The sequence below is a fragment of the Talpa occidentalis genome, unplaced genomic scaffold (genome assembly GCF_014898055.3).
Source record: "Talpa occidentalis isolate TD23 unplaced genomic scaffold, MPIMG_talOcc4v2.1 talOcc4.9, whole genome shotgun sequence".
Taxonomy (NCBI): Eukaryota; Metazoa; Chordata; class Mammalia; order Eulipotyphla; family Talpidae; genus Talpa; species Talpa occidentalis.
In genome coordinates this window covers 78,803,365-78,817,970 of record NW_023605305.1, presented here as the reverse complement: position 1 = coordinate 78,817,970, position 14,606 = coordinate 78,803,365, and the positions used below count along the sequence as shown (strand labels likewise).

Below are 14,606 nucleotides of genomic sequence, written 5' to 3'. Positions count from 1 at the left end.
TGACAGCTAAATTTTCATTTTGACAAGGAAGGACATGAAAGAAATGACATTTTCATACCAAGAACAGTAGGAGGCCAGTGTTTCAGACTCCCAATTTTCCCTTCACAAAAACACACTGCATTGCAAACATGCTTTTACTTACGTATTCCTGAGGACAAGCAAACACCCAGTACTGGGCCACTGGGGACCCACAGATCAATGTGGAACCCGGTCCGCATCTCCTCCCCTTCTCCAGTGTGGCCAACTAAATAAAGTGTGGGGTTGGAACCTATTTCCCCCCGAGATCTCCAGGATGCTTCAGCTTCAAAGCGAGACGCCTGCCTGCACATACAGTGCCTCAATTCTCCCTCCTGGCTGTTCTCTCTGGAGGGGAACACCTGCATTCCTGCTGGGTTCACCTCAGGTTCACTATGTTCAAGCTAAAACTAGTGCCACAAGTTTCTGAAGGCCACAGACTAATCAGGATCATTGGGATCATTGAAACTCCACCATAATTAACAGTCAATGTACTGTTGGTGCTGTCATTTCAACACACAGCTGAGTGGAACAAGTTCAAATGTGGTACCTGAAACAGTAGCAATTGAGTTCTGGTGATGAAAGGAGGGAATGGGTGTTCTTCATTCACAAAGGTGATGCTATCAGCCCGGGGTCAATGGGGATCTTTTGAGCTATGTTCCTAAGAGAAGGCTCAGCCTCGAGCCATCCATGGACTTCCTCCCAGCCTGGTGTCCAAGGGAAGGCCAAGCTGGGGGGAAGAATGCGCTGTGGTGGGAGGAAAAAAATGAAAAGACCATCACCTTCCATACTTTACAGAACTATCTCCTCCTTACAGCCTGTGAGAGAGGTGCCACTCTTCTGTATTACTACAGACAAGGTAGCTGAGCATCAGAAAACGTGTTCATTCAATAGTCAGCAATTACTGCGTGCTCCTAGGTGCTGGCACTAGACGAGGTGCTGTGACTTTGCCAAGGTGACACAGTTGGCAAGTAGCATAGGGAGCACCCAAACCCAGTCACCTAACCTCAAGTCCATTACATTCCATAGCTGCCTCTAAGGCTGAGGTCAGTGTTGCTACACAAGATTGCAGGACCCCCAAAACACCATGGGGGGTAAGTCCCCGTCGCTGATCTCTTTAGCTTGCTTCTCTGCAAGGAACATGAGTACCAGTGACCAATTTTTTCAGACCCTTGCTGTCTCCAGAAATAAATCAAAGTAGTTGTCAGTGCCCCATTTGTTATGGTGCTGTCCATGGTGTGCCAGCCAGAACTAGGCGCTGTGGCTTTTTCATGGTCTCAAGCCAGTGAGCAGGACACATCCCCCAGTAAAACATACTTGCTATACCAGGAGAGAAACTTCTGGCAAAGAAGGTCCTAGTTCTCTCTAAAGTTCAGAGGATTTCCAAGCAATGGGATAGATTAGAGGCCAAATGAAAGGTACTACTCCTTGGGCCAAAGACTGAGATCTCAAGTGTACGTCTCCTGGGCCACCTCAAAAGTCAGAGCCCTATTCCTCAAGCACAGCCCTCTGAGTATGGCATGCGCCCATGCCAGAGGTTTGGGAAACAATGTCTGCTATCCACTCTGGCTGGCCATCCCTGCTGGCCAGCCTGCCACGCAGTTGCATCAGAGAAGGGGCCAGTCACACACTTTGTTGCCCATTTCAAGAATGCCAAAATCTCCACGAATGGGCCACCCCATGCCTGCAATCACAGGGAGGTGGAGCGACAGCCATGGGTCACGTAACTGAGGCCAAAAATGAGAGGCTTGCCCAGATCAATAGATGAGTCAGGGCTCTCAGAGTATAAAAGCTCAGGGCTCCAGAGCTCCTCACAGAGCCAGCATCTCCTCTCCTCACTCACCCTTCCTTGGTGCTTTGGGTAAGTGTGACTGCTGCTGGCTCTTGTCTTCACAGTTGGTCCTATCCAAGCCTGCAAAGGCAGGGTGGACCAGAGGGTGGACAGGCCTCCCCTCTGTGCTTCGGGAGCTACAGGCCTCTCCCTTTCCAATTGCACTCACATTTAGAGGGGATCCAAGCAGGGAAGAGAGGGCTGAGCCGCTGCTGAGCAGATGGTGTTGCTGGCTCTCCTGTCTCCGGCTGGGGTCTGGGCACAAAGGGCACTCTGCAGAGACTGCCCCAGGCGGCCTGTGAGTGGCCTGAATGGACCTCATGTATCTACCAGGAGAGGCTGAGCCACTCTCTGGAGTAGGGAGAATGCTTCGCAGACTGCTGCAGCTGGGGGAGGTTTTAGGAGCACAAGAACCCAATCCTGTTTTGCAGAGAGATGTCCTGAGAGGGAGATGACTTGTGCAGGACTAGGACACAGCTTCCTACTAGCTAGGGTTCCCCCAACCAAGAATGGACACAGGCAATGGCGCAGGCCATGGCTGACAGCTCTGGCCAGAGGCTGGCATCCTCTTCCCGGCTTGCAGACAGGCGCAGGGGGGGCCTTCCTTTTCTGGTAACTGGCCCAGGTCAAGGCCAACTTCATGGGACAGACCAAGAGTTTGAACTAAGGTCCTGTGAGAGAACGGGACGCTGCAAACCTCCCTCTGCTGTGCCAGGGACAGGTCAAATGCGCCCCCACCCCCACTCCCCCACCCCCGGCTGCACGTCTGAGCTAATTTTCCACGTGAACTCAGAGAGCCGGCCCCGGGCGATGGAATCCTGGAGCCTTCTGCCTCGCCTCGGAGCTCCAGGAGAGGAGTCGAGGCGCACAGCGGGCGGCGGGCGCCGAGCTGAGCGGGGCGGCCATGCAGCTCCGCACGGACCGTCGGGGGGGCCACCACTCCCCCTGGAAGCCCCGGGCCGCGGGGTCCAGCGGGCCAGGATGCAGGCGGGGGCGCGCCCGCGCCGGGCCGGGGCCATCCGGCTCCCGCAGGCGTCCTCGGCCGCGGGCGCAGTGACGCTCCCGCTCTCCCCCCAGGGTTCACCTCTTCCCTCGACGCGATGTCCCAGAAAAAGCAGCCCACGCCCCAGCCCCCCATGGGCTGCGGGAAGTCCGGCGGCGGCGGCGGCGGCTGCGGCGGCTTCTCTAGCGGCGGCGGCGGCGGCTGCGGAGGCGGCGGCTCCGGCGGCGGCGGCGGCGGCGGCTGTGGCGGCGGCGGCGGCGGCGGCTCCGGGGGCTGCGGCGGCGGCGGCGGCGGCTCCGGCGGGGGCGTCAAGTACCCCGGCGGCGGCGGCGGCGGCTGCGGCGGCTACTCCGGCGGCGGCGGCGGCTACTCGGCGGCGGCGGCTGCGGCGGCGGCGGCGGCTCCTCTGGCGGCGGCGGCTGCGGCGGCTCCTCCGGGGCGGCTCCGGCGGGGGCGTCAAGTACTGCGGCGGCGGCGGCTCCTCGGGCGGCAGCGGAGGCGGCTCCGGCTGCGGCGGCGGCGGCTACTCCGGCGGCGGCGGCGGCTCCGGCTGCGGCGGCGGCTACTCCGGCGGCGGCGGCGGCTCCGGCTGCGGCGGCGGCTACTCCGGCGGCGGCGGCGGCTGCGGCGGCGGCTCCAGCCAGCAGGTCTCGTGCCAGAGCTACGGCGGCGGCGGCTCCTCCGGCGGCTGCGGCGGCGGCTCCGGCGGCTTCTCCGGGGGCTGCGGCGGCGGCTCCTCCGGCGGCTCCTCCGGCGGCGGCGGCGGCGGCTGCGGCGGGGGCGGCTCGGGCTACTCCTCCCAGCAGACCACCCAGACCTCGTGCGCTCCGAGCTACGGCGGCGGCTCCTCAGGCGGCGGCGGCGGCTGTGGCGGCGGCGGCTCCTCCGGGGCTGCGGCGGCGGCTCCGGTTGTGGCGGCGGCTCCGGGGGCGGCTCCGGCTGTGGCGGCGGCTCCGGGGGCGGCTCCGGCTGTGGCGGCGGCTCCGGGGGCGGCTCCGGCTGTGGCGGCGGCTCCGGCGGCGGCTCCGGGGGCGGCTCCGGGGGCGGCAAGGGCGTCCCGCTCTGCCACCAGACCCAGCAGAAGCAGGCGCCCTCCTGGCCCTGCAAGTAAGGCCGCGGGCGCGACGCGGCGCAGGCGCGTGACGGGGGGGCGCCGGCGGGCTGGGCGCGCGCGTGATGACGCGTCTCCACGGCGCGCCCCGGCCCCCGGGTGTCCGCGCGCTGCACCGTAGCCCACGCCCCTTCAGTCAATAAACGTGCGGTCCACGAGCAGCTCTGCGTCTCCGAGTCTTTCTGGTTTGCAGGCGCGCGCCTTCCGTGCTGCGCGCTCCTTGCCTCCGCCGCTCATCCTCACAGTCACTCAAGATGCTTACTCTGCGGGGCGCGCGGGTGGTGGTGTCTGATTGTGAGGTGAGATCAGAATGAATGCAAAGGTCCCAGGAAGAGACTTCAGAGAACATCCCAGCGAGTCGCGCGGCCGCGTGGGTCTCCTCGTTGAGCTCAGCGCTTTTTGAAGACGGGGTGTGGGAGGAAGGTGCTACCTCGCCTAGCCCTAGACTGCTCTGCCCCACTGAGCAGGAATGGAGAGCAGATGGAGCGGACATATTTACCCCTATTATTCCAGCTAACTATAACTAAAATATCTGGACATACCTGAAATATCTGAATATAATACATAAACCAAATATTTAAAAAGTCTGAAGGGTGGAAAGAAGAAGGTAGAGTAGGTACAGTCCTCAAAACTTGAGGATTGACACTGTATTTCCCCAGGTTTTCTTTTTTGCCTTCTATCTATCCCAAATTGGGCACTAGAAACTTTGCAACCAAGAAATAGCAACAGGTGCAGACCAAAAAAAAAGCCTCAAGTAACTCTGCTTTCTTTATTCAAAGGACCAGAAAAAAAGGTGACACCTCAAGACAGAAATGTTTTTTGACACTAACCACCCTACTTTAGCCAACCATCTAAGGAAAAAAACAATGGAAACACTGGAGTTCTATCTGTACTCAGGAGCAAGAAGATAACCCCACACATACACACACACTTTACTGGTGCAGTATTTCCAAAGGTTTTTTATAATGGAAGATTTGAATAAGATCCAGAATCCGATAGAGCAATGTCAAAAATGTCCAGCACACAATCAGAAATCATTCATCATACCAAGAACCAGGAAAATCTCAACTCCAATTAGAAAAGTCATCATCAGGCCTCCCTGGTGGCACAAGGGGTTAAGATGCAACCTATGAAGCTAACCATAGCCACTGTAGCACGAGTTCAATCCCCAGCCAGGGAGCGACCCACATGGCACAGCCTGCTGCTCCTCTCAGCAGTTGTGTTCCCTGCTCTGTCTTTGGTGAATCCTCTCACCCTCCCACGCATCTGGCCTGTACTCCGGTTCTTGTATGCATGAATAAATAAATCTTTAAAGAGAGAGAGAGAGAGAGAAGAAAAGGCATCATCAATAGATACTAATGATGTCATTTTTGGAGTCAGTGGGTTTGGAATGTGGGGTCCTTGGGTTCACTCTGGGAAAGGTTTCACCAGAGCTCCCCTTTCAGCAGCATGTGCCAAGTTTCCCAGGAGAGTTTCTCCACAAGACAGAGATGGTAGTTATATTTAAAGAACAGGTTTATTAGGAAAAGGGGACAGAAGAATGAAGGACACTTGCATAGACACTAGTGGGCAGAAAGAGCTGCCCCGAAAGGGGCAGGTTTGCTGAGAGAGGCCTGCATGGTTGCAGGCGGGAGGCCTTAACGAGAACTGCCTCCACTGAGGGAGGTCAGTGAAGAGAAACCCCGGCATGGCACAGGTCATAGGCGGGCAGGAAGCTGCTGCCCTGCAAAGGGAGACAGTTGGTGGAATCACCTGCATAGTCACAGGTGGGCAGACGGACTACTGCCCCAGGCCAGTGCAGAGACTGCACAAATATCATCTTCTCTTTGGGAGCGGCTCACTCCTTGTGAGCCTTCAGTTAGTCGCTGATTTTGGATAAATATGCAGAATGTGAAAGCAACTGGAGATTCTTCTAAGGGCTCAATCTCCGTATCTTTATCTTTGGGTCTGCGTTCTAGACACTCCCTATAGCAGTCTGATACCTGCTTGGCTTTTATGCTTTGTAATCCAGGCGTTGGCACCTAAGGATCTTGGTTTCTATAGCTGGGTCAAAGACTATGCTAATCTCTTCTACCCCACCTCCAGCTCTTGGCATTGTGTGAGCCAGTTTTCTGGCCTTGTGAGTCTCCTTTTCAGTTTTTCTATTCTTGTACTCCATCACTAACACTGAAATGATGCAAACTTTGGAATTAGCTGATAGGGATTTTAAAGATGACATTGTAAAAATGCTTCAACAAGAAATTACAAACATACTTGAAACAACTGAAAAAATTAGAAAGCTTTGGCCAAGAAATAAAGGATAAAAAGAAGACAAGTAGAAGTTTGTTCATTTAAAAAAATTAGTAACCAGCTGTAGAACTGAAATTTAGAACTGAAAAATATAAAACTCACTGGATTGGCTAAACAGCAAAATGGAAGTGAATTGCATTGGAATGTGGTCAAACTTCTTGTGTTAGGGGGAAAGGATGTCCTGACTAATTCCATACAGGCTTTGTGGACTCCACCCCCACTCCAGACCAAAGCCATCAGGACACTGGGAGAGACAAATCCCATCACCACCAAAGGGAAGGTTACTAGAACCTGAGGGTGGAGTTAAGCAGCCAGGTTTGGTATAAAACCAGACACATGACCCCTTTTGGCTCTCCGCCAGCTCTCAGAGTGCCATTGGGTTTCCAGGTCAGCGGATTGAGTAGGACACATTTAAGATGCGTCCCTATTTTCTCCCTGAGTTGTACATTTCCTCATTTCCCCTTCCCTTGCAAATAAACCTTTTATTAACCTTTTGTGTGTGCCTGTAGTGGAGTATTAATAAGTCCCTTTTAAGCGCATGGGTGAGTACCCACAGCCAGGTAACCCGTTTTATGTCGGGGCTGCCCTGTAACAGTTGGAACTCTAAATATTTCTAATATTTTTACATCTTGAATTAGTAATTTATAAAGCTTTGTAGTGGAAAATTTTCCATTGAAAAATTATTCTACTATCACAATAAATTGTATAATGATTATGAATGTTGTCTTAACTCTTTTTGGCCTTATTGAAAATATATGTGTATAATTGTTATATTTAAAAAAACACATTTGTGTAAAATAAAATCAGTAAACTGGCATTGGGCCTCCCTGGTGGTGCAAGGGGTTAAGCACAGCTCTGTGAAGCTGTCTGCAACTCTGCAGCACAAATTCAAATCCCAGCCGGCCAAGTTGCTGACCCACATGGCGCAGCAGACCTCTCCTGTTTCACCAGCTGTTCCCCTCAGCAGTGTATTTCAGTAGATCTGGCTGTTCTGCTCCCCACTCTCTCTCTGGTGATCCGCTCAACACCCCACCCCTGCACCTCTGGCCTGTACCACAGTTCTTACATGCATAAATAAATAAATCTTTAAAAAAAAAAGTTGTGGACATCAAATGAGTTAGCATTCAGGTAACCAGAGTCTCAGAAGGAGAGAAAAGGGTGGGACTGAAAATATTAGATGAAATGATAGCTCAAATTACCTAGATCAGTAACGGGCATAAACCTACAGATTCAAGATTAGTCAACCTCAAGCAAGATAAATTCAAACAAATCCACAGCAACACACCATTCACAAAGATGAACTTCAAATAGATTAAAGACTAACATTTGAGACCTGAAACTGTAAAACTCCTAGGAGTAAACATAGGGCGTAGTTGCATGACATTGGTCTCAACAGGAATTTACTGGATTTGACAATAAAATACAAGCAAGAAAAGCAAAAACAAGTAAGTGGACTGTACCAAACTGAAAAGTTTCTGCACAGTAAAAGAAATAATCAAGAAAATGGAAAGATAACTTATAAGGTAAGAGAAAATACTTACAGATTATATAACTAATGAGGGGTTAATATCCAGCATTTATAAAGAACTTGCAACTCAATAACAAAAGAAAAAAAACTTAACAAGATTTCTAAGTGGGCACAAGAAGTGAAGATACAGAGATGGCCAAGCAGTACATGAAAAGATGCTCAACATCACTTATCATCAAAGAAATGAAAATTAAAACCACAATGAGATATCACCTCACAGCAATCATGAAACAGACGAGAAATAACAAATGTTGGCTAAGATGCGGGGGAGGGAGGGAAGTCTGGTACACTGTTGGTGGGAATGTAAATTGGCATAATCATTACGGAAAACAGCATGAAGCTTCCTCAAAAAAAATAAAAATAGAACTACCATGTGATCCAGCAATCCCACTTCTGAAAATATATACAAAATTGAAATCAGGATCTCAAAACTACCTGTGCTTTCGAGTTCACTGCGGCGTTACTCACAATAGCCAAGACATGGAGACAACCAATGAGTCCATCAACAGATGGATAAAGATATGTCAGAGACATAGGTATAAATATACATGCAGATGTTGATGTGGATATACACAAACATATAAATGCAAGAGAATATAATTTTCTCATGAAAAAGAATTCCTACCATTTGCAATACCTTGGATAGATCTTTAAGACATTATGTTAAGCAAAATAAGTTAAACAGAGAAAGAGAAATACTGCGTGGTTTCACTTAAAATCTAAATCAACAGAAGAATGAAGAGGAAGAACTGAACAAGGTACCATACAGAACCGTGAAACCATGAACAAAATGGCAAGTACAGACTTCCATGTATGAATAATAACCCTAAACAGAAATGGACTAAACTCACCAATAAAAAGACCCAATGTAGAATTCAACCTTCTGCTGTCTCCAGGAAACACACCTAACTGCTAAAGATAAACATAGATTGAAAGTAAAGGGTTAGAAAATAATTCTACAAGCAAAGGTACCTAAAAGGCAGGGGTAGCAATCCTTATATCAGATAAAAGAGACTTCAAACTAAAAAATGTGACAAGCAATTTAAATGGTCACTAGTTAGTGATCAAAAGGACAATATACCAGGAAGACATAACACTCATTAATATACACTCATTAATATATACTCACCAAATGAAGGAGTTCTAAGATACACTACACAATTACTATCATTTCCGAAAACAGACATTAGAGAAAATACACATGTCATAGGAGACTTCACTCCACTCTCACCAAGAGGCAGCTCAACTAGACAAAAAAATAAGCAAGGACACAATAGCCCTAAATAAAGATCTGGACCACATGTGCCTAACCGGTGTCTATAGGACAATGCACTCAAAAAAAAAAAAAAATACAACTGAATACACATTTTTTTCTCCGTGCACATGGATCATTCTCCAGGATAGACCACATGCTGGGCCACAAAACAAACATCAACAAAGACATGAAGACTGAAATCATACCTACCATCTTCTCTGAACATAAAGGTACCAAACTAGAAATAAACTATGAAAAGAAAGGAACCCTCCATTACATGGAAACTGAAAGAGCACTGGATTTTGAGGAAATCAGAGAAGAAACTTTGAAAACACATTGAAAGAAATGACAGAGTGCACAACTTTCCAGAATGTATGGGACACAGCAAAAGCAGTAATAAAAGGAAAGTATGTATCAATACAGGCCCACATGAAGGAACAAGAGAGAACCCCAAAAACAACCTAATTCCCTATCTTGAAGAACTAGAAGAACAACAAAAAATCCAAAAGCCAGTAGAAGAAACATCATAATAAAAATTCAAGCAGAAATAAATGAAATAGAAACTAAAAAGACAATGCACAACGTCAGTGAAATCAAAAGCTTGTTCTTTGAAAAAATAAACAGAATATACAAACCTCTAATCATTCTCACAAAAGAAATAAAGGAAAAAAACTCAAATAGATAGCATCATAAATGAAAGAGGAGAAATCACAACGGACACAGCAGAAATCCAGAGGATAATCAGAGATTACTATGAGCATTTATATGCAAACAAGTTTAACAATCTAGACGAGACTGACAAATTCTTAGAAGTATACAAGCATCCCAAGCTGAATAAAGAAGTAGAAATTCTAAACAGACCAATTACAACCTGCGAAATTGAAGCAGTAATCAAAACTTTCCCCAAAAACAAAAGTCCAGGGCCACATGGTTTCACAAATGAGTTCTATAAAACATTCAAAGATGAACTGGTGCCTATCCTACAAAAACTCCTTCCAAAAATTGAGGAAGGAATACTACCAAATACATTTTACAAAACCAACATTACAATAATTCCAAAACCAAAAAGACAACACAAAATAAGAAAACTATAAACAAATATCCCTAATGAACACAGATGCAAAAATCTTCAATAAAATCCTTGCAAACCAAATCCAACAATGCATCAAAAGGATACTATAGCATGACCAAGTGAGATTTATTCCAGGAATACAAGGATAATTCAACATATGAAAACCAATTAATATAACCCACCACATCAAAAAAAAAAAAGATGATCATATTAATAATAGATGCTGAGAAAGCATTTGATAAAGTTCAACATCCATTTATGGTGTAGGCCCACAAAATTATTGGGATTGAAGGAACATACTATAAGATAATAAAGCCATATATGACAAACCCACAGATAATATCATTCTTAATGGTGAAAAATTGAAAGCCTTGCCTTTAAGAGATCATATGTAATATAATATCTATAGCAACCATTAAAAAAAGGCTATACAAAGGGGTACACTCAAGAACAGTATAGATAAGTCAAAATAAAATTCTAAAAATTCTTTAAAATGAAAGTAAATTTTATTATAATATTGCATACGTATATACAAAGGTACAAAATGTAAGTAATGGATCAATTTTTTACCACATGAACTTGTTTATCACAGTAATGGAAACTCAGAAGCCTTCCTTATCCCCTTCCCAGTCATTTACTGAAGGTGCCATTATTCGATTTCTATTATGGATGATTTTGCTTATTTTGGAAGGTTATAAAAATATGATGATCTTATGGTATGTTTTTTGTCTGTTTTTTTATTCAGTATTATGTTTGCAAAATTCATTGTTTGATCTCTTTGAACAGTAGCTTGTAATTTTTCATTGTCATATAGTTTACCATGTTTGACTAGATCATAACTTATCTTTTCTACTGTTGATTGACATTTGGGCTATTGCTTCCAGTTATATGTTATCACAAGATTTGTGCGTGTTCAGCTTTGATGGCTACTTTCTCAAAGCGCTGCATTCCATTTCTTTTTTTTCTAAGATTTATTTATTTATGCATACAAGAACCGGGGTTACAGGCCAGAGGTGCTGGGGGTGAGAGGATTCACCAGAAACAGAGTGGGGAACAGAGCAGGCAGACTGACTGAAATACACTGCTGAGGGGAGCAGCTGGAGAGACAGGAGAGGTCTGCTGTGCCATATGGGTAGCTCCCTAGCCAGCCAGATGGAACTCTTGTATCAGACGCTGCGATAGCTTCACAGTGTGGTGCTTAACCCCTTGTGCCACCAGGGAGGCCCTGCATTCCATTTCTTGAGGGTGATGGTTTGCATCTCACCAACACTAGGTTTTGTCTCTTTTTGTTATAGCCTTGAGATTCTCAAAGGGAATGATCTATAATTAATTTTCCACAAATCAAATCTTAATGTGCTGCTTTCATTATCATTCATTACAAACTATTTTAATATCTTTTGTGACGTTTTCCCCTTAACTCATGGGTTATTCCGAGTGTTACTTAATCTCTAAATATTTTAATGCTATTAATTTGTAATTTAATTCTATTGTGCTCAGAGGCCATATTCTGTATTTTAATCCTTTAAAATTTATAGAGAGGTGCACCAATCTAGCTGGTGCCTTACTGTGGCCGCCGGCCAGAGCTCCGTGCAGTTCAAGGGCCACTCAATATGGCTTTACCCTGGCAGTTAAGAACCGGCTGGTGTCCAAATACTGCCCCAGAAGGCGGCAGAGCTCCGCAGCTGGATGGAGGGACTCAGGGGCCTCTCCAACGGCCCTGGCTTCCAGAAAGTTCTGAAGGATGGAATTAGGTTACGCATGCCCAAGAATAAGCTGCAGCCGTGCTCTGGCCCCAAGATCTGCGCTCCGGCAGAACCGGCGCCGACCAGACAAGGCTCCTGCCTCAAGGCCAGGCTTAGCTATGGTGCAAGCCCGGTGGGCCTGCTGGAGACCCAGAACATGACACAGGTGCTGGCGTCTCTCTCCCCTCGCAGGGAAGGCCACGGCAAAGGGCCATAGAGCAGCCTGGACATCGGTGTCATATATTCAGAGAAGCAGAAACGGAACTTTGTTCTTTTTTTTTTTTTTTAAGATTTATTTATTTATGCAAGAACTGGGGTACAGACCAGATGTGCGGGAGGGTGAGAGGATTCACCAGAGACAGAGTAGGGAACAGAACAGGCAGACTGACGAAATACACCGCTGAGGGGAGCAGCAGGCAAGACAGGAGAGGACTGCTGCACATATGGGTAGCTCCCAGGCCTGCCGGGCTCAAACCGGCACTGCAGAGGCTGCAGGCAACTTCACAGTGGGGCGCTTAACTGCCTGCGCCACCAGGGAGGCCAGAATCAGAACTTTGATGATACCATGAAGGCAGCCCACACCAACACTCCACAGACTCCCATGAGTCAAAAGTCAATCTTGCTTTAAGATTGCTTAAAGTTGCTTTAAGCCCCTGTGATTCGGCGGGCTGCCACAGCTAGCAAAACTTACCTTCACTAGTTCAATTTCCAAGCATCAGCACAAAGGCAGGTGCCAAACACCATGGGGAAATAACACACGGTGTTAATATTTGATTCCAATGAGTGGGTTTTCCAACCCCACCAAGCAATTCTCCAATACCAGTTAACTCAGTTTCATTCTTCCTTTTTGTATAGTATTTGATTTCTCCCATCAGGTGTAGTCCCAATAATTCTCCCATAGTACTCATAGTACCCATGAACCATCACCATAATCCCTTGTGCTCTCCTATTTTGACCCCTTTTCCTCCTCCTCCCCTGGCGCGTGCCTTGGGTCCATGGATTGCCTGAGAGTTTTGTCTTTTCCCCGACCCTTTGTTCAGTTTTCCTATATTCCACATATAAATGATATCATCCAATAGTTACCTTTCTCTTTCTGACCTATTTTGCATAGCATAATCCCTTCCAGCTCCATCCATGTTATTGCAAATGGCATAAATTTATCCTTTTTGAACACTGAGTAGTATTCCATGGTGTGTATATACCACATCTTCTTGATCCATTCATGTTCCGGTTCATTTAGGTTGTTTCCATATCTTAGCTATTGTAACTAGTACTGCAATAAACAGGAGTGCAGGTTTCCTTTCAAATTAGTGTTTTTCACTGTTAAAAGAAATAGAAGAAGACGCAAAGAAATGGAAAGACATCCCCTGCTCATGGATTGAAAGAATAAACATTATTAAAATGGCAAACCTGGCAGAACAAATGTTGGCAAGGGTGTGGAGAAAAAGGAACTCTCCTGCACTGTTGGTGGGAGTGCAAACTGGTCCAACCACTATGGAGAGCTGTGTGGAGATTTCTGGACCTACTAAACATAGAGCTTCCATATGATCCAGCAATTCCACTCCTAGGTATTTACCCAAAGGACACAGAAACATCAATTCCAAAGAACACCTGCACCCCTATGTTTATAGCAGCATTATTTACAATAGCTAAGCTTTGGAAACAGCCCAAATGCCCAAAAACAGATGACTGGATCAAGAAGATGTGGTACATATACACCATGGAATATTACTCAGCATTCAAAAAAGATAAACACATGCAATTTGCAGCGACATGGATGGAGCTGGAAGGGATCATGCTCAGCGAAATAACCCAGAAAGAAAAAGAAAAATACCGTATGGTCTCACTCATAGCAGGAATCTAGAAAACTTAAATAAGGGACCAGGAAAAAAATAACTTTAAGAAAGAAAATATCAAAATCAACAAACAACTATGAATCAGAGACACTCTATGAGAGGTGGGGGGGGGTGGGGAAAGGAGGGCTTGGGGTCAAAATAAGGGGGTTGTAATTGTATGGGGAATATAAAAAATAAAATTTAAATAAAATGTGAATAAAAACAAATTAGTGTTTTTGAGTCCTTTGGGTAGATTTCTAGGAGTGGAATTGCTGGGTCATATGGTAGATCCATTTTTAGTAATTTGAGGGTCCTCCACACTGCTTTCCATAGTTGTTAGACCAGTTTGCATTCCTACCAGCAGTGTAAAGGGTTCTTATATCTCCACATCCTCGCCAACATTTGTTGTTGCCAGTTTTTTCAATATGGGCCATTGTCACTGTTGTGAGATGGTGTTTTACTATGGTTTTGATTTGCATTTCTCTAATTATAAATGGACATTTTTTCATATACCTGTTAGCCATTTGCATTTCCTCATTGGAGAAGTATCTTTTTAGTTCTTCTGCCCATTTTTGACTGGGTTGTTTATTTTTGTTGAGTTGTGTAAACTCGTTGTAGATTTTATATATCAGTCCCTTATCAGCTGTATAGTGTGCAAATATTTTCTCCCAATATGTGAGCTGTCTCTTCATTTTGGTTATTGTCTCTTTTTGCTGTACAGCTTTTTAGTTTGATGTAGTCCCAACTGTTTATCGTTTCCTTCATTTTCTTTGTTTCTGGGGATGAGTCCTCAAAGATGTTTCTGGGGTGTATGTAATGGAGTGTTTTGTCTATGTTCTCTTCTGTACTTTTTCTGATTTCAGGTCTTATATTCAAGTCCTTTATCCATTTTGAGTGGGTTTTTGTGTATGGTGTGAGGTAGTAA

The 14,606-nt window shown here is 46.5% G+C and overlaps 1 protein-coding gene across 1 annotated transcript; it reads left to right on the top strand.

Moving 5' to 3' along the window:
• Nucleotides 1–2,927: 2,927 nt before the first annotated feature.
• Nucleotides 2,928–3,960, top strand: LORICRIN (loricrin cornified envelope precursor protein). Its single transcript, XM_037498346.1, has 3 exons — nt 2,928–3,190; nt 3,285–3,710; nt 3,743–3,960. The coding sequence occupies exons 1-3, from the start codon at nt 2,947–2,949 to the stop codon at nt 3,958–3,960; spliced, it is 888 nt and encodes a 295-aa protein (XP_037354243.1). The 5' UTR covers nt 2,928–2,946.
• The last annotated feature ends 10,646 nt before the right edge of the window (nt 3,961–14,606 follow it).